The sequence below is a fragment of the Pristis pectinata genome, chromosome 3 (assembly GCF_009764475.1).
Source record: "Pristis pectinata isolate sPriPec2 chromosome 3, sPriPec2.1.pri, whole genome shotgun sequence".
Lineage (NCBI taxonomy): Eukaryota > Metazoa > Chordata > Chondrichthyes > Rhinopristiformes > Pristidae > Pristis > Pristis pectinata.
Window position 1 is genome coordinate 107,147,948 of NC_067407.1, and position 24,606 is coordinate 107,172,553.

General features: G+C 39.6%; 2 protein-coding genes across 5 annotated transcripts in view; one reads left to right on the forward strand and one right to left on the reverse strand.

Moving 5' to 3' along the window:
- ppp2r5a (protein phosphatase 2, regulatory subunit B', alpha isoform) overlaps positions 1–1,661 on the forward strand; it is a 127,893-nt gene extending 126,232 nt beyond the window's left edge. The window contains exon 13 of the mRNA XM_052011882.1: positions 356–1,661. Coding sequence (XP_051867842.1) covers positions 356–500 — 145 coding nt within the window. The 3' untranslated portion in view covers positions 501–1,661. The remainder of the gene's footprint in view (positions 1–355) is intronic.
- A 4,293-nt stretch (positions 1,662–5,954) lies between these two features.
- Positions 5,955–23,722, reverse strand: pacc1 (proton activated chloride channel 1). Of its 4 annotated transcripts, none has more exons than XM_052012234.1 (8): positions 23,448–23,722; positions 19,239–19,329; positions 16,797–17,006; positions 14,136–14,290; positions 12,697–12,839; positions 11,365–11,509; positions 7,464–7,571; positions 5,955–6,998 (listed from the first exon to the last, which is right to left on the reverse strand). In XM_052012234.1, the coding sequence occupies exons 1-8, from the start codon at positions 23,481–23,483 to the stop codon at positions 6,837–6,839; spliced, it is 1,050 nt and encodes a 349-aa protein (XP_051868194.1). In that variant the 5' UTR covers positions 23,484–23,722; the 3' UTR covers positions 5,955–6,836. The 4 variants fall into 4 exon arrangements, with proteins under 4 accessions (XP_051868194.1, XP_051868198.1, XP_051868197.1 ...); XM_052012238.1 differs by lacking the exon at positions 23,448–23,722 and adding an exon at positions 23,354–23,433; XM_052012237.1 differs by lacking the exon at positions 23,448–23,722 and adding an exon at positions 22,988–23,128.
- Between the last annotated feature and the right edge of the window lie 884 nt (positions 23,723–24,606).

A 24,606-nucleotide genomic window follows, 5' to 3' on the forward strand; every position in this document is an offset into this window, starting at 1 on the left:
GCTATTCTCCTGGTTCCACAAATGACTCCGTGGAACTTAGTAATAGATTTTTTTTCACAGCTGATTAACATTTGTGCCGTCATGCAAGTGTTTAAATGTTGTTTTATTCTAGGATTGTATGAGAAATAGTATATATTTGTTATATGAAATGGACATAATTTGATAATTTTTAATCAATGTGGATTGTTTATAGGAATTAACCTACTAGAGTATATGTTTCAAGAAATCTACTGAATTTTACTAATAGTTACAATAGGAGATGAATTACAGAAGTCTATAAAATAAAATTCTCTCTAACTCTAAAATATTGGCATTGCACTGCATGTTCCTTAACAAATAATTTTTAATCTTGCAGTGAAAAGAAGAAGGAACAGGAGCGTGAGGAACTTTGGAAAAATCTTGAAGAGTTGCGGCTCCAAAGGAGTCAAACGCTTTCTGAAGTACAGAGTGATACCCACAATACGCAAAATGCTCAAGACAATAAATCAAGTGCCAAATGACCAGTATCGACAATTGACTTAAGAGTTACAGATGAGGAGTGATGGGGTATTTCATACATATTTTGGAATACGTGTGGATAAAATACATACACAAGACAAATCTTCAGCAGTATACTTCCAAAAATGACCAGCTTTTTTGATGAGCTGTAAACTATGTTAAAAGGAAAAGATATGAACTTTGAACATTACTGTGTGACCACAATATTTGTAACTTTGATCATGAATTTATTATGTCACTTTTTAGAATTCTCAGAGAATAAATGAATTTATCATTTGTGGCCAGAGTGAAAATAATTGGTGGAATTATGACTTGAAAAAAATAATTTTTTGATTGTGCTGCACATAGAAAATTAGTCAGCTATTTAAATATAGATTTTTCCTATTTTATATGTGCTTCTCACAATGCTACAGACCTTGAGTGACCTGAAAAGGAGCGAGTTATGCCTACAGAAAAAACATTAGAAATTCAAGCATAAAATATTGTACGTTTTTCTTCAACTAATCATTCTGATGTTATGTCAGAGAACCATTCCATTCTGTAAATCTTTGGCAGTGTGAAGCTCTTTTGTAATGAGACACCTTATTTGGGGTTCTGAGCAACATTCAATAAAGTCTACATAATATTTGTATTTGGATTTCAACATTTTTAGCTTTTCTATTTTACAAAGATATACAGTTTCTGATGGAGTTCTGTGAATCTCAGCTGGATATCTTGAATGATATAGGTTAAGTATCCATTCCTCGACTTTTGTTTGTTGAAAGGAACAGTATTTCAGTTTATCATCCTTTTGGGATGAGGTTGCATATCAGTAGCACAAGTAATTGAAGACTGACTCGAATGTAAATGTTCTAGGAAGTGAAAATCAGGGATTCTTCTATCAAATTGGATTACAGGGTACATTTTGTTTTAAGAGCAGAGTACAATGAAGATTACTGAATCTCCAGCTAGCTCTACTTAAGCATGTACTATACATATGTTTATATTATGGATGTATCATTCTTGGGCCATGTAGGTATTAGAAGCAATTTTGATCTTAGATAATTTATTTATATGCTAGGAATTGTTTAGTTTCTGTGTCAAACGCAATCCACAAAAATGTTGGTCCCCTGTACTGAATCAGTTTTGTGATGATATACTCTAAGCTAGAGAACATTTACAGCAGAAACCTTGAATTTCCCTGTGTAATTCTCCTCAAATGATTAGGACAGGGTTTATTAAATAAACAAGCAAAAGGAATATAGTTGAGAAAGTGGGCTTGTTGATAGAGGGAGGGGAATATATATATGACAATGGATGTTAAGTGTATGATGATTCATATCATGTAAGTTGATAATCTATAAAAGAGCCTGTCAAGAAATGGTAATTCTTAATTCTATTTTTGCAGGGAGTAAAATCAAAAATCCAATGTGACTGGCTTATAATTTTAAAAATTGCTGCCTTCAACTTACTCCCATAATTGTATTGAATAGCTTACATCATGATAAAGTGAAATTGCAGCTTCTGATGGCTGGATGCAAGTACTTAATTATATCAGAATCTATCACATAAATGTTCATTGAAGCTCTGGCATGTAAATATTGTCCATCATAAATAATACCAGACAAAGCCTGATTTTTTTTTTCTTCTTTATCCAGCAAAGGAGGCCAATATAATAAGATTTGTTGCTTATTGCTCACCTTCAGGATAGTGCATGATAAAGTTACGTAATTCAGTAGCCAATCCTTAAGCTCTGGAATTCTCTTCTTAAATATCTCTACTTCCTATCTGCTCAATTCTCTTAAGAGCCTCCCTAAAATCCACCTCCTTGAGGTGACTGTTGCTCATCTACCCTCGTATTGCATGTAGCTTAGCATGAACTTGCTGCTGAAAAAGCATTTTGATGTGTTTTTGTTATTAGTACTAAATTGTGTTTGTTGTTGAAGGGAAAACTTTAAATTTCTGGTAGTATTTAGGCCTAGATTTCCTAATTAAATGTTTTGTTTTGATTTCTGAAAGTGTTAAAATAGTAACAGCACTTAAATCCAGGCTCTAATGTGCTCAATGGCACTTGCTTACCATCTTCAGATATTTGCGTATGTTACCTTCCAGTTTTTCTGTCCTTTAGTTCCTTTAAAATTGTACAATGTACTAATAGCTTTTCTTCCAAAGTGAATAACATCATCTTTGTGTGCATTAAATTTCATCTGCTGTATATCTGTCCATTTCATCAGTTTGTATGTCCCCCACAAGTCTACTTCTTACTACATTTCCAAACTGTGCGTCATTTGCATACTTTCAAATTATGTTCTGGATGCTCAAATCCAGGCCAATGATTGGCTCTCTACCTTTTGACAATAATGCTTATCCTGAGGGCCATTTCTGTGAACTTCATTCCAGCCTGATAAACAATCAATTAGCTCTATACACTGCTTTTAGTTTCTTAATCTTTGAAATTCCTCACCAATACCCCAACATTATTGTGGCATTTAATTAAATGCCCTCAAAAACCCATATGCACAACAATTGTACTCCCTTCATTAATTGTCATTTTCTGAAGAACCTTTAACAAAGTCATGTTGGTTGATATTTAAAAACCAGCAATTTATTTTTTTCCCAGATAAGGACCTCTACAATTTTACTGCATTGACATTAGGCTGAATAGTTGATTACTGCAGTACAGTCACTATTTAGTAAATGGACATCCAGATGGCATTTGATTAACTGCCACATAATAGGCTTGTTAGCAAAGTTGGCTACTGAGAGTAAAGTGTCACAGTAAATGGTTGTTACTTGGATGGGAGGAAGGTATACAAAGGCATTGCCCCAGGGTTGTACTGGGGTCAACTGGTTTTCTTGATGCATTTGGGTATGCAAGGAACAATTCCAAAATTCACAAACAACACAACTGGGAAACAGAAGAGAGGGGAAGTATGAGAGTTCAGTGTAGATGGGCAAGAAGATCAGCATGAATGTGGTGACCTAAAAGGCCCATTTCTGTGCTTTACTTTAAGAAGGTAGCATGTGGATAAATGGACAGGCACATGATAAATTAAAGTTACTACAAAAAAACGTTAAGTGATACATTTTGGTAGGAAGGATAAGAAGAAATGCTAAGGATGCAATTTTAATTGGCCTGCTGAAATATATGTGTATGTCTCTCTCTAAATCTTTGAAGGTGGCAGGATAGGTTAAGAAAATTCAAAAAAGCTATGGGATCCTGGACTTCGAAAATAGAACCATTGAGTAAAACAAAGAGTGAGGTTGAGAGAATGTGTCAGAAGTATTCAAAATTAGAAACTGGTGTGAAGGTTACAAATCTAAGGGCACAGATTTCAAGGTGATTGGCAAAAAAAGGTGACATGAAAATTTTTCTTTCAATTAACAAGTGATTAGCATCTGGAATGCAATGGTTGATGGTATGTGATTCAGTTACAGCTTTCACAATGGGAACTGGATCGGTACCTGAAAGAAAGCAGTGCTGTCCCATGTAAGCACTTTGGCAAAGCTGCACAGTGCTTACATGGGACTGCCACAGACAAAGGGCTGAATATCTGTCTTCTGTGCTGGTTCACCCGAGTCATGGAAAGCAATCCATTCAGTGATTCTTTGGAAGCAGGAAAGACTGCCAGAGATTCCTCAAGGGTCAGCTATTAATATAAATGGATCATAAATCTTAAAAGGGAAAAAATATTTTAAACAAACCTTCGATGCCAAGTTGCCTGGAAGAATGTTGGCAATAGAACTTAATTCAGTGATTTATAACTCTCGTTTCTATTTCTGTTGTAGGCACCGATATAAGTGTAAAGTGGTGATACAGATCAACAAACTGGAAAGCCACGGACATTACTGTTGTTGTGGGTTGTTATGTATCTTGACCACTCAATGTACCAGCATCTTTGATTTATTTGCCACAGCTTTTGACTTGTAGCAAATTTTCTTGAATAATAGAACAGTATTTCCACATTAAACAAGAACATAGTTATTAAGTCATCACTCATTCTCTAAATAAATAATGTCAAATGTCCATGAACAAGGCAGATAAATTTTTTGTCATTACTAATATTCTTAAATTTAAACACATCACTACAAAATTTTTTGAAAAATTGTTGTAAACATCCTATAAGTAGCACCTTTTTTAATCTATTGAAAATCTTAATATAGTAACAAGTTTAATCTAATTAGTAGTTTAATAATTAATGTCAGAATACTAACATTATTTCAGACTTAATTCAGTGATCTGAAAGGGAGATAATCGTTTGGGTGGATTCAATGTACTTGACCACCCACGTTAGGAATCCAACATTACATGCCAGTTAACCAATAATCAACAGACATGAAACTTCTATTTAGCTTGGTTCAAGACTAAGGCTACCATCTATAGGTAACTTTTCATAATAACAGATAGCAGTCCTGAAATTTAAGTTATTTTTATAATAGTTGAGGACCATCTTCAAAACATTATGTTGCAGTTCCTGTATTTTTTTTCAGTATTCCTTTTATTTTGAAAACAGATAACAATCTTCAAGTATCTTTTGATGAGTCTTGGATCACTCCCTCCCAGTATCCCCAATGCCTGTATCATGACCAGTGAGATAATTTTGCTGTAATTACCAGAAAATAGATTTAAGCTACCCTGCATTTTAACTACACAAAGATCAAATGAAACCTTGAGAGTCCCAGTTACATATAAACTGCTTTTTAAAAGATCTTTTAGAACTATCAAGCTTGAGGATGTACTGATGCACTCCCACTTTAGGTCAATAATAATATGATGGTAGGTGCTGATATTAGGCCAGAACCAGGATGCATTATGCCTTAATTTTCCTTACCAGTTTCCTGACAGCATTATATTTAAAAGTTCCTCTCAAATTCAAGTGTGAATGGAGTAGAGAGAAGGAAACTTCCCAGCAATATTTTATTTTCTTGCCAGGCTGCCCCTAACCTGAGAAGCCACAGTTTCAGGGGCTTGAATGCAACCCAAGAAAAACCAGGCCTGGGTCCTGGCCTGAATACCTATATCCTTAATGGCCTGTTCTCCCCAAAGAGGACTCTGCAACTTTAGTGTGCTGACAATTTAAGGGAGAGATTGGGGTGCCTCCCTCTGATGGAACAGGTAGTCAACACAGCCTGTAGAGCCTAATGTGTGCCATAGGTTCCCATCTGTAGTATTTAAATCTGCAATCCTACCCTGATATGAAAAAGCTACATAGATTAATCACTGGGGGTTCCCAGCATTTATGCCAGCGTCAAAGCTTTATAGATTTTCAAAGAAATGAGATACAATTCCTAAGAAATCAAGTTTTTTTTAAACAAATTCTTATTCAAATGAGGGGAAAAGTGCTGAAATTACAATCTTCCCACTCAGAAGTTACAGAACCATAGCTGACACTAGTTCATTAAATATGGCAATATAAAATATGCATGAACACATAATACATGGCCGTTAAGAATTCAGCATAAAGATCATTGTTTTCATCACATTTTATTCAAAACATTTGAAGGTGAGATTAATGTAGAAATCTTCCTTTCCATATGGATCCAACATACACTACGTTTCACTGACTCGTGGTTTAGTCATAATACTAGCTGTATTTTCCTTTCATCAAAATATTTAATTCCCTTTTCTAATAACTGCTTATAACTGTTATGATTTCCAAAGTACATAGATCCTAACCTTCAGTTGTATTTTTGATATACAAACAAAATAGCAACTATAAGACATTGGCAGTATACAGATGTAACTATGCTTACTTCAAAGGTTATAAAGGTTACTTCAAAAACCACTTATCATTTACTGCAAACCAGTGCACATACCGTAATCATTAGCAGCATAGAAATATTAATTTTGCACAGGCCCTTTTTTTTATTTCTTTACTGGGACCACATTGCATTCAAGTACATTGCAATGCCTGAACACTGCCTTGCCACTGATGACATGACTGTTGACACAAAGCGGATGCTGATGTCAATCACTGGTCAAGTATCAATAACAGTAGCATAATAGACATTAAAAACCACTTGCCCAATGATATACGTGTCTTAAATCACTATATTTCAAGTCATAGTGAATCACAATCCAAAAAAGACTAAAGGAATTTATAGATAACAGTGCTATGGTATACTATTTTGTTATTACCCGAGCCTTCCTATTTACACAAATTGAGAATGAAAATAAAACTTTAATTCCCCAAGACTGAAGTATCTGATTCCATCAGACTAAATATAGTCATATGAAAACTGGTAGCTGTTATAACAACTTTTTAAGTTCTACACAACATACAAATGAAGTCCTGGGTGGAGGGAAGAGAGTGAATCAGAAATGCATCCCATCAAAGGGCTCAAACTGGGTCCTTGGTTTAACTTAACTGGTTCAGTTCCTGGGTCTTGAGTTTTTGCTGTCTCTTTTTAATTTTAATCATCCATTTAATACTGAGCTTTGCAAACTCTGCTGCCTTGAATAAAGCCAAGAACACACCACACAGGATGGCAATCGTGTTCCACTGATTGGCTGTGATTATCTGCAAAGGATAATTAATCCAGACAAATTAGGATTTATAGTTTATACTTGTGATTAATAACTTTATGCAGAGTACAGGAAAATATACTAATAGCATTTCATGACTGTGGAAGATCAGTACCTTAAATATCATAAGACCAGGTCATGTGCTGATTTATACCAATCCATTACCCCTTGAGAAATTAGTTGATTGTATTTTGTCTTAATTATCATTGAAACAATATATTTTTCTCAATTGACCCATAATTTTATGTCTTTTTTTTCTTTACTAATCTTATGAAGCAGAGACCCAAATATAGAACAATGAAAGCAGTGCTTGTGCCACCTGAGATGACCAGAATGGTCCTTGTCAGCTTTATTTCAAATACTTCCACACTTGTACACTCTGGGGCCTTCATGTAGTTCTTCTCCAGTCACTCAGCCAATTAACATACAAAGACCAGCAGTAAAAGATGATCCCACTTACATCTTGGACTTCCTGAATGAACGGATCCTTCCATTCAAAAACAACAAAGAACCACTGGCCACTTTGTTCAGAACCATGCCGACGGTTGTTATATCTCACAAGAGTGGACTGTGTGAACATTAAGAAAGCTGTTTAGAATATATAAAAAAAATCAAACCCAAAATGCTGGAAAACTCAGCAAGTGTCCAGGACCCCATTTCTCCTTCCACAGATGCTGCCTGATTTGCTGACTGTTAACAGCATTTTCTGTTTTTATTTTTAGAGTCTGCACTTGTTTGATTTTCTATATTAAAATGTTCAGATCTGGACAGTATTGGTCTTAAGTAGGTTTACTGAAAGCAAAACAGTGCAAGTGCTGGAAATTTGAAATCGAATCAAAATTGCTGGAAATACTCAGCAGGTTAGGTAGCTTCTGTGGAAAAACATAGGGGTCCCCTTTGTCTTCATGAAGGATAGGACTCCCGGGCTTCACCTTCCACCTCATCAGCCACCACTTACAACAATTCATCCACTGTAATTTCCTGATACTTCCAAAGTGATGGCATAACTCGATCCACCTTTCCCCTCCCTCCCCTTCCCCTCTATATACTGATCCTTGCAGTACTCTGGTCTTTCCCAATCACCATGCTCTCTCCTTAAGGCAGCAATTGCAGAGATGCAAAACCTGTCCTTTTACCTCTTCCTGTCGTCATGGGAACCAAACAGTCCTTCCAGGGGAAGCAGTGATTTACTTGGTACCTCTTCCTATTTGGTGTAGTGTATTCAGTAATCACAACGTGATCTATTCTACATTAGGAAACTAAGTGCAGATTGGGTGATCACTTTACAAATCACCTCCCTGCAGTATGCAAGGGTGACCCTGTGGCCATTGCCTGACACCTTCAATATCTCTGTGACCTCCACTTTGACCATTCTGTTTTTGCCCCACCCTTTTCTAACATACAGTAGTTTAGTGTAAGCTCAGTGAGACATCTTTTTATTTCAAAAATAAACTTCATTCATAATAAAAAGATATATACAGTGCAAAACTTTAGGACATATATATACAGTGCAAAACTACATTCATGGTTGATATATTCAGTAGTGTAAACTTTTTAAAAGAAAAAAAAAATCATCTCTGACAGGCATATTACATCCTTCAGCTCAGCACTGAATTCAACCATTTCAAATAATCAGCCACTCTTGCCTTGTAGCACATATTAAAGATGTAATGACTTCCCTTAAAAAAAATACAAGTACTTTTTTCCTAAAAGGTCACAGGTAACCAATTATCATTGATCTGTTGGCACATGTCCAAATCCATTAACTCATGTCACTTATAGAAAGTAGATCCTTTTTATAAGTAATCATACACGTGCCACACTAGAGGAGCTGGGAACCAAAGTCTACCAAAAAACAAAATCATGACAGCCAACAGGGCCAAGACCAGAGTCGTATGATCATTGAATACAGCATTTTACTTGTTTACATCTTTCCCCAAGTTACTCTCTGTTGACATTCGATCTCATTAGATATGCATGCTGACAACAAAAAAGGTCTACATCTTAACCACATATCTAGATTCTACCTCATCGTCTATTTCACACCAAGTCATGTGTAAGCCAGTATAACACTTTATTTGCCTCTTTTCAAAAACATGTACCTTGGCTACAAACTCAATATTCTTCTGTGGCCACTCACTCAGATTACATCAGATGCTGTGGAATATACTGTTCAATCTGAGGTAGCCTCAAACCCAATACCATAACAATCACCAAGCTGTAACAAGCAGGGCTTCATAAGGTAACAAGCAGGTTAGACAAAGGAGAGTCAGTGGACATTATTTACTTGGACCTTCTGAAGGCCTTTGACAAGGTGCCACACACGAGGCTGCTAAACAAGATAAGAGCCATGGTGTTAGAGGCAAGGGACTACCATGGATAGAAAGTTGGCTGACTGGCAGAAGGCAGGCAGTGGGGGTAAAGGTATCCTTTTCAGGATGGCCGCCAGTGACTAGTGGAGTTCTACAGGGTCAGTGTTAGGATCGCAACTTTTCACTTTATACATTAATGATCTGGATAAAGGAACTGATGGCATTGTGGCCAAGTTTGCAGATGATACAAAGATAGGTGGAGGGGCAGGTAGTGTTGTGGAGGCAGGGAGTCTGCAGAAGGACTTGGTCAGGTTAGGAGAATGAGCAAAGAAGTGGCAGATGGAATACAGCATTGAGAAGTGTTGGGTTTGACACTTTGGTCGGAAGAATAAAGGTGTGAACTATTTTCAAAATGCCGAGAGAATTCAGAAATCAGAGGTGCAAAGGGACTTTGGAATCCTAGTTCAGGATTCCCTTAAGGTTAATTTGCGGGTTGAGTTGGTAGTAAAGAAGACAAATGCAACATTTTAGGAACAGTTTCTTCTCCTCCACCATTAGATTTCTGAATGGTCCATGAACCCATTAAAACTATTTTGTTATTCCTCTTTTGCACTATTTATTTTTGTAACTTACCGTAATTTTTATCTTGCACTGTACTGCTGCCGCAAAACAACAAATTTCATGTCAGTGATAATAAACCTGATTCTGATGTTAGCATTCTTTTCTGGAGGACTAGAATATAAAAGCAAGGAAGTACTGCCGAGACTTTATAAGGTGTTAGTCAGATCACATTTGGAATATTGTGAGCAATATTGGACCCTGTATCTAAGGAAGGATGTGCCGGCCCTTGAGCGGGTCCAGAGGAGGTTCACAAGAAAGGTCCCGGGAATGACAGGCTTAACCTATGAGGAGCGTTTGATGTCTCTAAGACTGTACTCGATGGAGTTCAGAAGGATGAGGGGAGATCTCATTGAAACCTAGTTAACACTGAAAGGCCTGGATAGAGTGGATGTGGAGAGGATGTTTCCATTAGTTTGGAGAGTCTAGGATCCAAGGGCAAAACAGCCCCAGAATAAGGAGATGTCCCTTTAGAACTGAGATGAGGAGGAATTTCTTCAGCCAGAGGGTGAATCTGTGGAATTCATTGCCACGAAAGGCAGTGGAGGCCAAGTCATTGGGTGAATTTAAGGAAGAGATTGATAGGTTCTTGACTGGTAAAGGGAGTTAAGGGTTACGAGGGGAAAGCAGGAGAATGGGGCTGAGAGAAAAAAAACCAGCCATGATGGAATGGCAGAGCAGACTTGATAGGTCTGTTCCTCTAATCTTATGGTATTATGGTCTAAGCCAGAAAATGTATTTTCAAATATCATTCTCCCTTTCCTTCTCTTTGCCACTGAAACCAATACTTACAGCTTCCAAAATGCTGTACTGGCTCACCTCAAATCTGTTTAAAAAACCCTTCTAAAGATAAGATTTCTTTATTTTCCAACTTACACCCAAATTCATGCCCTACCTTCCATCTGAGTACCCACATTCTTCACTTGGCTTCATGCTACGTCATACTCTGGAACTACTTCCCACAACTTCTTTACAATCACTACTTCACTGCCTTCCTCTCATAGTTATTTTGACATCATGTGATTATTAATTCTATCTTCGCCTCATTCTCCCACGCACTCATTCTATCCTCTCATCAGTTAGATAACTGCTAGATGTTGCTGGTTAACTTTCAAGCTTTTTTCTACAGTGACTTCTTCTTTCCTTATAGGGGTTGTAGCAAAAACTAAATATACCAATGTATTATTAATTACAATTCCCCCGTATACTTGTTTGGTTCATAATAATACGTTGTCAGAGACCTCAAGGAGATTACAGACAATAAACGGAAAGGAGGTTGGCTCCAATCCAATTTACTGATTTAAAGTCAAGAAATCAATTCCACATCTGTCCATGTAACAAAACCTAAAACACAAGTCGATGATAACAGTCTCTGGCATTGCTGCAATACTCACACATCTATCCATGCCTTAATCACAGTGGTCGCCATACCTCTTGCCTGAATTCCACCGATTCACTTCTATCTTTCTCTGTCGTTTTTACCAAAGACATTTTGACCCATGTTCGAAAACCTCCGGAGAAAGTCCAAATGGAGTAGGAACGTTCACAGTCCTGCATGAACTGTGCTTTGTCAGGACTGAAAGACAAATGCCAGATATCTCCGTTCAGTTTACAAAATTGCTTATTATCTTACACAAAATATCGCAGAGCAGCAGAATTCAGTGATTTTTATTCTGTCATTTTTAAATTGACAGTAATAATTTGGCAAAAAATACCATTCTGCTGCCAAATACATGATACAGAAATAATGACATCAATGAGGAGGTATCAGCACTGCTTTAAATATAGAACAGTTGACATATTGCATTTCTTCCAGTGCCCTGCCTGCATCTATCATAGGCAGTATTTTCATAAAAAGATAAGTGGAAGCTGCATCTAAACATGAGGGATAAAAGGGTTATACTGATGGGATTAGATGAATTGGAGTGGGTGGTGAATTAAAAGCAGGACTGACCAGTATGCCTGAAAACCCCATTCTTAGCTATATATATTACTTAATTCTCTATAACCTGTCGATGTCTGTCCCAACCATTTGCAAGAGAGAAGTTTCTGAATTACCAAAACTCAGGCAATATGAATTAGGCATGACTTTTTATAAAGAAATTACAACACAAATTTTGAATTTACATGTCATCTGCTGATATTGAACTGTTGAATTCTATGGTATTCGTAACCAGCAACACTATCCAAATAAGGTTCAACAACTACATTTACATGTCCCTTCCCACTTACATCCATAACACCTCTGATGCCCTCCACCACTCCCAGACAGTCACAGATCTCACTTCTTTGGGAGATCTTCCTCCGCAGCTTCCAGCTTTGTAGTCTCCCATCTCACACGCTTGCTTCTATCTGCTGACCAATATCCACAAGCAAATCTGTCTGGGAAGACCTATTGTTTCAGCCTGCCCTTGCCACACTGAGTTTACTTCTTCCTACTTTGACTCCATCCTTTCTCCTCTGGTCCATTCCTTTATTGTGCATCTCCTCTGATGCTCTCTGCCAGTTCTGACAAAGGGCCTCAGATCTAAACCATTACCTCTTTTTCTCTTTCCACAGATATTGCCTGATCTACTCAATGTGTCTGTTTTTATTTAAAATAAGTCCAGCTGATTTTGCATGAAAGGCAAACACTGATTTGGTAAACAATTACTTTACTTGAAAACTTTTAGATAACAATCATTATGCACCAACAAAGTATTAATTCTTTCCACCTAGCCCCAAAACCCCCACAGAATGAACGTCCCTTCTCTAGTTTCTCACCTCTCCTGAAACTCCTGAAATGAAGAGAATAAGAGATAGCCAATTGCACTGAAATCTTCTTCTGTTTCATTTAGATGGAATTGCATGAATACTAGCTCCTTCTTTCTCACATCCTGGGGTCCACGGAAAACCAGGGCTGATTTCTACAAACAAGGAGAAATACAACCAATTGAATACAAGATGGCCTGACAAATTTTCCAAGCAGTGCAAGCGGGTGTACGATAGGAGAAAAGGTTGGGGGAAAGAAGAACTGGGGTGGCCATTCAGGTTAACCCTAAAGATGATGGATCAGTTGACAGAGTCATAGAGCAATACAGCACGGAAACTGGCCCTTCAGCCCAACTCGTCAATGCCAACCAAGATACCGATCTAAGCTAGTCCTATTTGTCCATGTTTGGCCCACATTCTTCTAAACCTTTCCTATCCATGTACCTGTCCAAATGTCTTTTAAATGTTGTTATTATCCCTGCCTCAACTACTTCCTCTGGCAGTTCATTCCATATACACAACACCCTCTGCATAAAGAAGTCGCCCCTTGAGTCCCTTTTAGATCTTTGCCCTCTCACTTTAAACCTATTCCCTCTAGTTTTTGATTTTGTTTCACTATCCTGTCTACCTGTTACACCACTTTCAGGGAATAATGTATTCCTAGGTCCCTCTGTTCTACAACACTCCCCAGGGCTCTACTATCCACTGTGAAAGTCCTACCCTGGTTTGACTTCCCAAAATGCAACCTCATACTTATTCCTGCTCATTAGTTTTATTTATACCAAGCTTGGAATTTATGTTGCAGCTTTATGAAACTCTGGTTGGGCCACATCTAGAGTATTGCATTCAATTCTGGTCATTATAGAAAGAATGCAGAGACTTTGGAGAGGGAGCAGAAGAGGTTTACCAGGATGTTGCCTGGATTACAGGGCAGGTGCAGTAAGGAGAGGTTGGACAAACTAGTGTTGTTTTCTCTGGACCAGCAGACGCTGAGGGGAAATCTGATTGAAGTTTATAAAATTATGAGAGGCATAGATAAACATCCAATACTTTATTCCCCCCAGGGTCAAAATGTCTAATACTAGAAGGCATGCATTTAAGATGAGAGGCAGAAAGTTCAAAGGAGATGTGCGGGGCAAGTTTTTGTTTCCACAGGGGTGGCGATGGAGGCAGATGGTGTTTAAGAGGCTCATAGGTAGGCACATGAATATGCAGAGAATGGAGGGATATGGACCACGTGCAGGCAGAAGGGATTAGTTTAATTAGGCATCATTAGCTTAATTAGCTCAGCACAACATCATGGGCCAAAGGGCCTATTCTATATACAGAAATACAATCTTTGAGAGGGGATTTGACAGGAAATTAAATATAGCAGATTAATGCCGGTTAAATGGGAACACATAAATAAGGACATGAAAGAGATAAATTATAAAGTACATGGCATACTTTACCAATGTTTGGTTTCTGTAAGGGTCCACATAACTGACGTGTTCCTTGATGCAATCTATTTCTCCTGGTTGGCCTGGATTCACCACAAACTGAACACGATCATGAAAATGATGCTTACAACTCAGGAGCTCAGCCTCACCAAGATACAATGCTATGCCTGTGACACAGATCGAGACCACATTCATTAAGGTGACCACCACAAATGATTCAGACGTTATAGTCTGCTACCCAACCTACTTCAACCAATGCTCCTCTGATCCAGGTACTAATGGAGCAACCCAGTGCCCAAGGGCCAAATTCCTATAGAAACACAGTACCTGTATGGGGAACAGTCCTCCAGAAAACAGACTGTAGGATAGTGACACAAGAGACTGCAGATGCTGGAATCTGGAGCGTCTGTTCCGCTAGTTCGCATTTAACCTCACCCTGGCAGTGGAGGCAGCCGAGCAGTAGTGGCGTTGGAATGGGGAGCAGAATTAAAATGGCTAGTAACCGAGAGCTCCAGACAGCCTTGGCAGACAGAGCGCACGTGCTCGGTGAAGTGGTCATCCAGTTTGCACTTGGTCTAGAGGAGCAGCACCTCACATTCTACCTGGGTAGTCTACAACCTGACGGCATGAACACTGAATTCTCCAATTTCCAATAAACTGCTCCCCCTCCGTCTCTTTTCTCTTTTGACCTACCCAGTTCTTCCTACGCTCACCTCAGCACCCATCAATGGGCTCTTTCCCCTCCTCCACCCACTCCATCTGTCCGTCACCCACACACTCCTCCCACTGGCTCCACTCCCCCACTGTTCCCATCTGCCCTCCCGGTCTCACTCACTTGATTCCATGCGCCGCCTTCCTCTCCTATCAGATTCTTTCATCTTCAGCCCTCTTTCATTTCCACCTCCCAGCTTCGAGCACTACTTCCACTCTCCCCTCCTCCATCTGCCTATCATCTCTCATCGCCTGGATCCACCTATCACTTGCTAGCTCTCACTCCAACCCCTTCCCTCCACCTCTTTATACTAGCTATCTCCCCTTTATCTTTCAGTCCAGATGAAGGGTATCGACCCAAAACATTGACTGTTCATTTCCCTCCTTAGGTGCTGCCTTACCCACTGAGTTGCTCCATCATCTTGTGTGTTGCTCCATCTGAAATAGCCCAGCAAGTCGTTTGGTTGTATCATATTCATAGGCAACTCAAACCTTCTCAAAGGCAATCAATACTGCTTTGTCAGCAGTGCCCACACCCAGAAAATTAATAAATAAATAAGCCAGTGGCATTATGCAAGATTTGACAAGAGTTGCTGAGATTGAATAGAAATCACATAACTACAATTAAGGCTGTGACTACCTTGGGATAAAAATTGCAAAACAGATGACTCATCTCATATGCTAACAATTCTGGAATGTCAATGCATTCCAGCCATTACCAAAGGTATATTACTCATCATGTTCAGGAGCCGGATTAGCACTTAAGGTACAATGCCATGACAGCACAGAAGGAGAACCGGTTACTTAATTCATGCCATATTTAAGTAGCCTAAAAGTACACTTTTTTAAAGTTGAAAAGCACTTAAATAATTAATATTGGAAGCCTATGATAATTAATAAGAAACAATAAGTGAGTCAATACAATGTTCTATTCGGTGACAATCTCAGAAGGTCCAGGCAAGAGGTTGTAAAAGAAAAATCATTTGCATTTACCTCACACCCTCAGGATGTTCCAAAGCACATCACAACCAATGAAATCATTTCTTTTGAAAGTATAATCTTTGTTAAGATCCAGTTAGGCATGCACAGGAAGAACAAAAATTTGCAATTAAATAAAAGTTATTAATTTGTATTAATTAACAGCTGAATGTGTATTGGACCATCTTATCACATGAATTCTCAGGTCTTCTTCAAAATGGTATGAACCACCAAACAAAGCCCTGATATTAGCATCCCTTCTGCAGCTCTGACAGTGCAGCTCTCCCTGGGTACCACAATGAAACAATTCCCTAGATTATGTATCACTAGACATCTCAGTGCACAACTGATTAAAGTGAACACACAGACAAGTAGTTATGAGAAAAGTCAATGGCCAAGATGAAGCAACGTAGAAAAAGGGAAGACCTTCTCCCCAAATTGTTGCTAAATGGAGGTGTCCTCCCAGAACACTGCAGTCCTTTACTCCACAGAAGAAAAAAATTACAAACATTTAATGTCGACATTGAAGGTAAATTTACTATGTGTGCTGTGTAGGGCAAAGAAAAATGAATAAAAATATTAAGGCGATGTATACAATGCTGCTACCTGAGTGGATAGTTCACTATCAGGTCCTGAGATGCCAATACTTCCTCTTGGCATTACCTTCTTGCTCTTAATGTTAAGCAAAAAATTCATCTAGCTTTAGGTCTACAGGCACTTACTCATATACCAAGTCCAGCAAACTAAATTTGCAATGAAAGAAATATTATCAGTAACGAAAGATGTTTTTTGCAAAGCACAGCTGATTCAAATCATGTTAATTATGTAGTGAGCCACAGAGATTTGAATCTAATTAATTATCATCAGATTGCTTTCAGTATCAGTAATTAGGATAATAAATATCAGGAGATTTCTATATACAACTTGAAAAGCCAAGAACTAACTTATGTCAGTAATTTTATAAGAAAATAACTGTGTTCTCACCAGGAGCATCATATTTCTGAACTTCCTGAAAAGAAACAGACATGACTGGGTGTTTGAGCTTTTCTCTGTAGTCAGTGATGGTCTGATAGGCCAGGAACACTGCCACCGACATCAAGAGCAGATAGATGAAGATAAGAATTACAGAAAATGTGTTCTTCAGGCAGGCTTTACCGAAGATAGAGGAAAGACTTGTTGAGCTAACGGCATTGTCTGGAAAAGGGGAAAAAGTAATTTAGTTCCTTCCCTTATTTAATGTGATGATGCTGATCAGATTCAACATATTAAAACATCTGAGTAACAATTTATTCACAGGGACAACTGTAAGATTCAGTATCATCTCTATACATTAACACACTCAGTCATATTCTTACCATGGCAGCAAACATTACATTCAAAGAAAAGGCGATGAGTACTTTAGAACAAGTCCAAATAGGTTAATGGGTACAGTTACTTGCACATTACACTGTTTTGTCAGTGTAATGTATTGTAAATTATGGAGGCTGTGGGACATGCCCAGTAGGTCAAACTATATGAATAGAATAAGGAAAACTGAGCCAACATGATGACTGGCAGAAATGGGCAGTGCTGATACAGACAGAAAGATAGAAACAGAGAGCTACCCAAAGTTGGAGAATTTAACTTGGGTCCTGCAGGCTGCGATGTTCCCAGATGGAAGATGAGGTGCTGTTCCTCAGGCTTGCATTGGGCCTCGTTGTAACAGTGCAGGAGGACACAGACAGAAAGGTCAGAGTGGGAGTGGGATGATGAATGAAAATGGCAGGCAACCAGAAGCTCAGAATCATTCCTGTGGACTACTCTCTTTCCCCAGATGCTGCCTGACCTGCTGAGTATTTCCAGCATCTGCAACTTTCTTTATTTCCACAGTGCTCTTAAAATGATAAAATGCCCCAAGTTGCTTCAGAGGCTTAAATAAATGAATATTTGTAGAAAATGACTAAATACAATTTTGAAGCAAGCGGCTATAGTGAATCTTCCGCAGGGAGAAACGGGGTAGAAAGGGAGAGTTGATTTCAGAGCCTGATCTGAAGAGCCTACCATAAAAAGGAGAGAAAGAAGAGGAAAAAAACAAGAGAGCCGTTGTCAGATAAACAAAGGACAGATCGTGGTACGTTGGTACTGAGCTGAGTATGGAGGGGTTTGTACACTACATTTTCAATGTAATGCAATGAGAGATGGGGACCTCAATGAGGTTGACGATAGGAAAGAAAAGTGTACTGAGAGTTCAACAGGATTGCAGGCAGCAGTGCTTTGGGTGGCTTGGAGGTCACAGACGAAAGGAGTTTGGGAGATTGGTGGTAAAATAAATGGTCCATTAATTGAGGTCAGAAAGACGTTGCTGAGAGTTTAGCACTTTTGGGATGAAGTATAGAAATGTTACAAAGAGGCCAAATGCAAGCTGTGGAAGGGGAAAATAGTCTTGGCAATGAATCAGATGTGGAAGCTCAAATAAGATCAAACTCAACACTGAAACTGCAAGCAACCAGGTTTAGCTGTACTGAGCAATCAACTAAGAGAGCATTGGTTAAAGAAGGTTAAGATGGGATCTGACGAAGACTGTTTCCACTCAGGGGATGATTGAAGTCTGGAACATACTGCCTGATATGGTACAGCCAGATACTCCCACAACATTTAAGCAGCATTGGACAAGCACTTGAATTACCAAGGCATAGAAGGCTATGGACCAAGTGCTAATTAAAGAGATTAGTAATAGATAGGTAATTGATGGTCAGCATAGACATGGCAGGCCAAAGACCCCGTTTCTGTGCTGTATGACTCTAAGAGGATTGATTTGGGAGCCAGAGTTTTTGACGAGCTAATAGGCAACATTGAAGGAGCTTCTATCTCATCCACAGTGCTGTCAACAGCACAATGGTGACTGTGGTGCCAGTGGTAAGGAAGAGGTAGAGTTAGACAAGAGTTAGAGCTAGATATCATTAGTACATGGAAGCTGACCCCATATCTAGATGCTGTTGTTGAATTGTGATCGTGACAAAGAACATGAAGCACCATCTTGGAACATTTGTGATAAGTGTACGAGGCCGAGTATGTCAAACGTTGCAGAAACAAGAACACAGAGAGCAAATCTCCATAATTGTACTCACAACATTGCACAACACAAAATCAACAACACAGATAAAATGCTGGCTTTATTTTAATTAAGATTAGAGGCCAGCTGATGCACCCTGGCTCTCAGAACCTTCACACCTAAACCCCAGGCACTTCAAATAAGAGAAGCAGCCAGGAGCTGGATCAAGGAAGGCATTTTTCTGGACTCCAAGTTAAAACAAATGCTAAATGGTTTAAAAGTAACCTTTTCCCTGACTGCACAACAGTGGAGAAGTATGAAATAAAGACCAAGTGTCTTCAAACATGGAAAGCTGGAATAGCAAGGAAAAAGCATTTTTCAATTAACATTAGTACCTCGTAACATATTAACATCCTCTTGCTCTTCATCATTCTCATCGTCGAGATCAGAACTGCAATGTCTTTCCTCTGTTTGGTCATTTGAAAGCTACAGAGAAAACATTTTTAAAAGCATGGCAGGTTCATTATTGTAAACTGAGGAGATCTAAACACTTTAACACAGCACCAAGCATCCTGCTTGCAATCAGCAAATACTAGGTCAGGATTTTAGGATGAATTTTTCTACAGTGGGATTAAGCAGAAACAGATCCACCTCGGGGTTTGGGGAGTCCAGCATAACCTTTCCTGTTAACAGCATTTTGCAAAGTCTATTGTGTGCTCAAGTTTAAAAAAAACAGTAACTGCATATTTAAGGCAGTAGAGGGGGCAGAAGCCAATTCTGACTATTTATACCTCAACCATATGGGCAATGGCAGTCTTAGAATCTTAATGTGCAGAAGGTGGGCACAGGACAGCACACTTCCCTCCCTCGGCTGGCTCTTTGAAAGAATTATTCAGTTTAATCCCAGACCCCAGTTTTATCCCAAAATCCTGAGAATCAGTCCTCTTCACATTTAATAGCCTTTTGAAAATTCCTAAGGAATGTGCTTCCACTATTCTACAAAGCACATTCTGGGTTTTTACTTTGCAGAAGAAAATAATTTCCCAATAATTTTAACACCTGTAACCTGTTTAGCAAACCATTTGCCAAAGCAAAAGGTTTCTCCCTTACCGCTCTATCAAAAACTATCAACATTCAGGTCTCCCTTAATATCTGCTCAAAGAAAAACAAGTTTCTTCAGTCTCCACAGGAAGTTTACGTCCTTCTTCCCTTTATCACTCAAGTCCTCTATGCCCTTGGTATTTCTTTTCAGAAGAGAGCTGCCCTGCCAAAGCCTAACCAGAAATTTATAAGGTCAGGATTTACAGAGCCAAATGTTCCATAAGTTTTTGAAGTTCTTTATCTATTTAGTTTGCAACCTTTAAGCAAAGATATATAGTGTGTTCATTTTAAGTATGCAATTACTCAACAATATTTGCAGATTGTGGGCAAATAACATTTACCTGGCTAATCACACCCATCAGTTTATAATCACAGCAGGAGTCAGAATCTGAAAATACTTTTATAATAGCCAAGGAGACGGGTTTGAACAATATATATACACACACACTCCACCTTTGTCAGGACTCTATTCTTAATGCAAAACTACCAAGCCACAACCACGTATCATTATATCAACTGGTGTTCAAACGCCCACGCTCCAGACAGCCTTATGTATAAAAATGCAAGGGCAATAACTATCTAATTGGATTTTCCCAATTTAATCCCAAAATATAATTCATCTGGATTCAGAATAACATTAACTCCATTTTGATCCTAATAAATCAAATTTGAAATCTGTAATGCAACTGAACACACAGACTCCATTCTTGCACTCTGCCCAAGAAGTGAAAGAGATGAATTAGCTTCATATTTTACCTGCACTATTCACTGCAGTCCCTGCCAGAGTGGACAAAATAGTTCAGCAGTATCCTTTCATATCTTAAATGTGCACACAATGCCAAGCATAGTCCATGCATGGATAGGCCAGGGAGGGAAAACTTCAGAACAATTTGCTTAAACCACTGTTGTCAGCTCCTAGCCCCTGAATATACAGGTGTCCACTCTTGGTCAGTGATGGCACCTATCTGTGGACATATAACAAAGCGAGGGAGGAGGCAGGGATGCTGGATGGGATATGGGATTTCCTTCAGCCACTAAATGACTCCAACAATTGTTTCACGATCCCCTTTAGTGGAGGTGGCCGGGGCAAGAGCAACATCACAACAGTTAAACAAGTAGAAATGCATAAGTAGATGGGTTAGAAAATGTACAATAGTCACACATAATGTAACAAAATGGAGAATTAACAAGACATTGTGGGACATGACCACATTTCATTATGTGGTCTCATAGACAGAGATGATCAGCTAGGCCTCCCTACCAGCACTGAGGCAGTTTGAGCTGAATACACAAGGTCACTGAATACTAGGGCCATTGTTCTGACTCAGGGATAGTGAACAGGGTGTCCGGCCAGCATCATAAAATGACACAAAGATGTCTATCCATAGAATGATTAAAACCAACCCCTCATACTTCATTCAACATCTGGTTGGCTGTGCATGTAATGTATGAAATCAATTGTTGATATCATTGGTCTATAGCCAGCTAGAGATGAATTGGAGAAAGGGTATAATAAAAAGATATTTTCCTTTGTTCTATGGAGAAGTTGTCTGGAACACGCATGGATTTTTTTCCACCGGTGATATAAAAATATACATATAAAACTACTTAAATAATAAATCATCAGCGCTTGAAATGAATCTGGTTCCTGTGTGATTCTTCAATCACTCGATTCTCCTAACACCTTGGATAGCAGCACACCCAACTCTAACTCACTTTTTTGTAACGGATCAACTTTGTCTCAATTTCCAACCTACAAATGTTTTTTTTAAGTGTTTTTGGTATTATGTAATGGATCTGCAATCTGCTTGTTGCCAGATGGTAACGTTGCTTGAAAATAAAGGGTTTTAACTGCTGGAAGTCTCATAGGTCAGTTTGAACACATGAAGGAAATTCAGCAGTTACTCGCAGCAAACTTCCAGCTCTGAATCATACATACTGACAGTGATATTTACTTCTTTGAATCTACTTTTGATATTTTGACATGTGATGAATGTATGTCTTTACATAAGGAAATAATTTCAAGCTTAGCTTGACAGTAGAAACAATCTTAGATTATACAATAGTATGTTATTGAACAATTAACATATACAGAGTTAAAAGACCAGAGACCTGCAGATGCTGAAAAGCTGAAAGGCAAATTCAGTGGAAGTCATATGGAGGCGTGTTTCAAATGAGCTAGTCATACTAATTACTTATGTTACTATTCAGAAGTATGTAAATGGGCATTCAAAAATACATTCAAGAAATAATCTGATGGTCACCGTTACCACAATCATTGTGTGCTTTCTGGAACACGAACAAACCATTTCTCTGAAGTCGGAGTCCTTGTGAGAACCAACGATGTAGGTAGAAAAGGAGCTGAGCTCCAAGACAGTTTCAGGAGCTCAGAAGAAAGTTAATATTCAGACCAAAAGTTAGCTATGTCTGGGTTATTGCCAATTAGTGAGAATAGGAGTAGTAAAATGTCAAGTTAATGCAGAAAGGATGTTCATGGGATATCTAGGGCAATTCTGGCACGGGAGGTGATCTGCATAAAGTGGACAGCTCGCATCCTAGCTGGGTAAGGCCCTTTGACTTTGTGCTGTGTGCAAAGTTTTAAACTCATTTAGCAGAAGGAGGGCGCCAGGATGAAGCTTTAAAAAGGAGATACAAGGCACAGCATGGACTGGCTGAAGCCCAGAATTAGAATAAAGACTAATTTAAACAGTATGTATACTTATGTTTGTCCAGAGTGTGATAAGTAAATGGGGGAGGGGGTGGTGACGTACATTAGTAGCCATGTGAAATTATATTATACTGTTGGTAATATAAAGCTTAGAGAAGGGGAGGCACACAATTATGATAAAGGGAACAGGAGGTGATAGGAAGAGTACAATATCTTTCACAGATACCTTTACAACGACAGAAATTAATTATATAGCTGAGTGTTCAAAGAAAATAAGTACTGAGAACAGAGAAGCTGTACAGTTCCGGATGTTTACTGCTGGTTACCAAACAGGGGTTGGAGCTGAACTTGAAGAAGTGAACCTTCTTACCCCACCTTTTTAACGCACCGGCCCTGCACTGCTTTTGTGAGACCCAGTCTTCATCTTTCTGTAATTTAAGAGGTAATTGTGAAAGCGAGCTGCTCGAAGTTGCAGTGGATTCTTTGTGCAGTTTGCTTGGAGCCTGCTCGGACGCCCCCTCCTCCCCGTGCACCAAGTTTCCGGCATTCATGCTCGCTGTACTGTGCAGCGCCGAAGTCAGAAATTTACCCCCAAACAAAATGATACTATGCACTCAAACTGTAAACCTTGCAGGTATAAAAGAAGCATGCAATGCATAAAGTTAATAAAGTGGCATTATTTAAAATACAGTTATTTCAAACTAAATTGAGATCCAAAACAGCGAACTTTCGGCAACTAACTGGGGACGTGAATCTAATTAACCCGCTGAAAGGCAGAGGCTGCAGCAGTGAACAGCCCGTAGCCCTGGGATCGCGCCCTGCTTCAGCCGGTTACCTCTCCATAAGAGCCGGCGATTTCTCTCCTTATCATTGTCGAAGTCCCCAGGATAGGTCGGTCAGCAGACCGGCCGTGCACCGTGGAGCTGAGCAGAAAACATGATCTGGAACTGGCCAACAAACCGGCGGCGAATGCAGTGCGGGGAGAAAACGGATGATGCAGGAGGTGAAGCGCAGGTAGCGAGAGCGGAGCGAGGCAGCGCCTGGGGCACAAAGCACTGCCCTCCCCACCCACCAGATCTGGATCTGTTGCCAGCGCTCACTGCCTCCCTCAACAGGGCACCCAATGCCAGTGCTCACTGCCTCCCTCAACGGGGCAACTACTGCCAGTGCTCACTGCCTCCCTCAACAGGACACCCATTGCCAGCGCTCACTTCCTCCCTCAACGGGGCCACCCACTGCCAGTGCTCACTGCATCCCTCAACGGGGCCACCCACTGCCAGCACTCACTGCATCCCTCAACGGGGCCACCCACTGCCAGTGCTCACTGCCTCTCCCAAATAGGGCACCCACTGCCAGTACTCACTGCCTCCTCCAGCTAGGGCCCCCATAGCAGTGCTCACTGCTTCCATTGCTGGGGCAGCTGTGCCAATGCTCACTCCTGCCTTTAGCCACGACTACTTTGTTAGCACTCTCCATTTCCTGCCTTGCCTCAGCTATACCAGAGCTCACTGCCTTTAACCCCCTGCTCGTCTACTGTATCATCACTCACTGCTCACCACTTTCCCCCACAGACAACTTTCATTCTCACGTTCAGTGCCTCCTCCAGTCAGGCCTGCACTGCCTATTCTCGCTGTCTCCCCCAGTGCCCCAGCTGCTGTGTTGGTGCACACTGCCAAAACAGCCAGAGCTGCTGTGCAGTGTTCACCCCCTCCCCCAGCAAGAGCAATTTGACAGTGCACAAACCTCCCAAAGCCAAGGATGCTGTGGCAGAATTTACTGACTTGTCCACCCAGGACCACTGTGCCAGTGCTCACTGCCTCCCCCAAACCAAATATGATTAAAAGTACAAGGCATCATCTCTTTGAACTCTCATTACTTCTCAGTGAATCTGGCTTTTCTAATGACAGTTGTTTTTCTCTTACTATGATTAGGACTGGAGGGGCTTGAGATATAAAGAGAGACTGGATGGGCTGGGACTTTTTCCCTTGGGGCAT

Bases quoted from the DNA above. Each gene is read 5' to 3' on its own strand.
- pacc1 (XM_052012234.1), bottom strand. From the start codon at position 23,483: ATGATAAGGAGAGAAATCGCCGGCTCTTATGGAGAG. The intron at 19,330-23,447 runs GTAACCGGCTGA...TTTTCTCTGTAG, and splicing joins TCGCCGGCTCTTATGGAGAG to CTTTCAAATGACCAAACAGA. The intron at 17,007-19,238 runs GTACTAATGTTA...CCCCTTTTCCAG, and splicing joins GGATGTTAATATGTTACGAG to ACAATGCCGTTAGCTCAACA.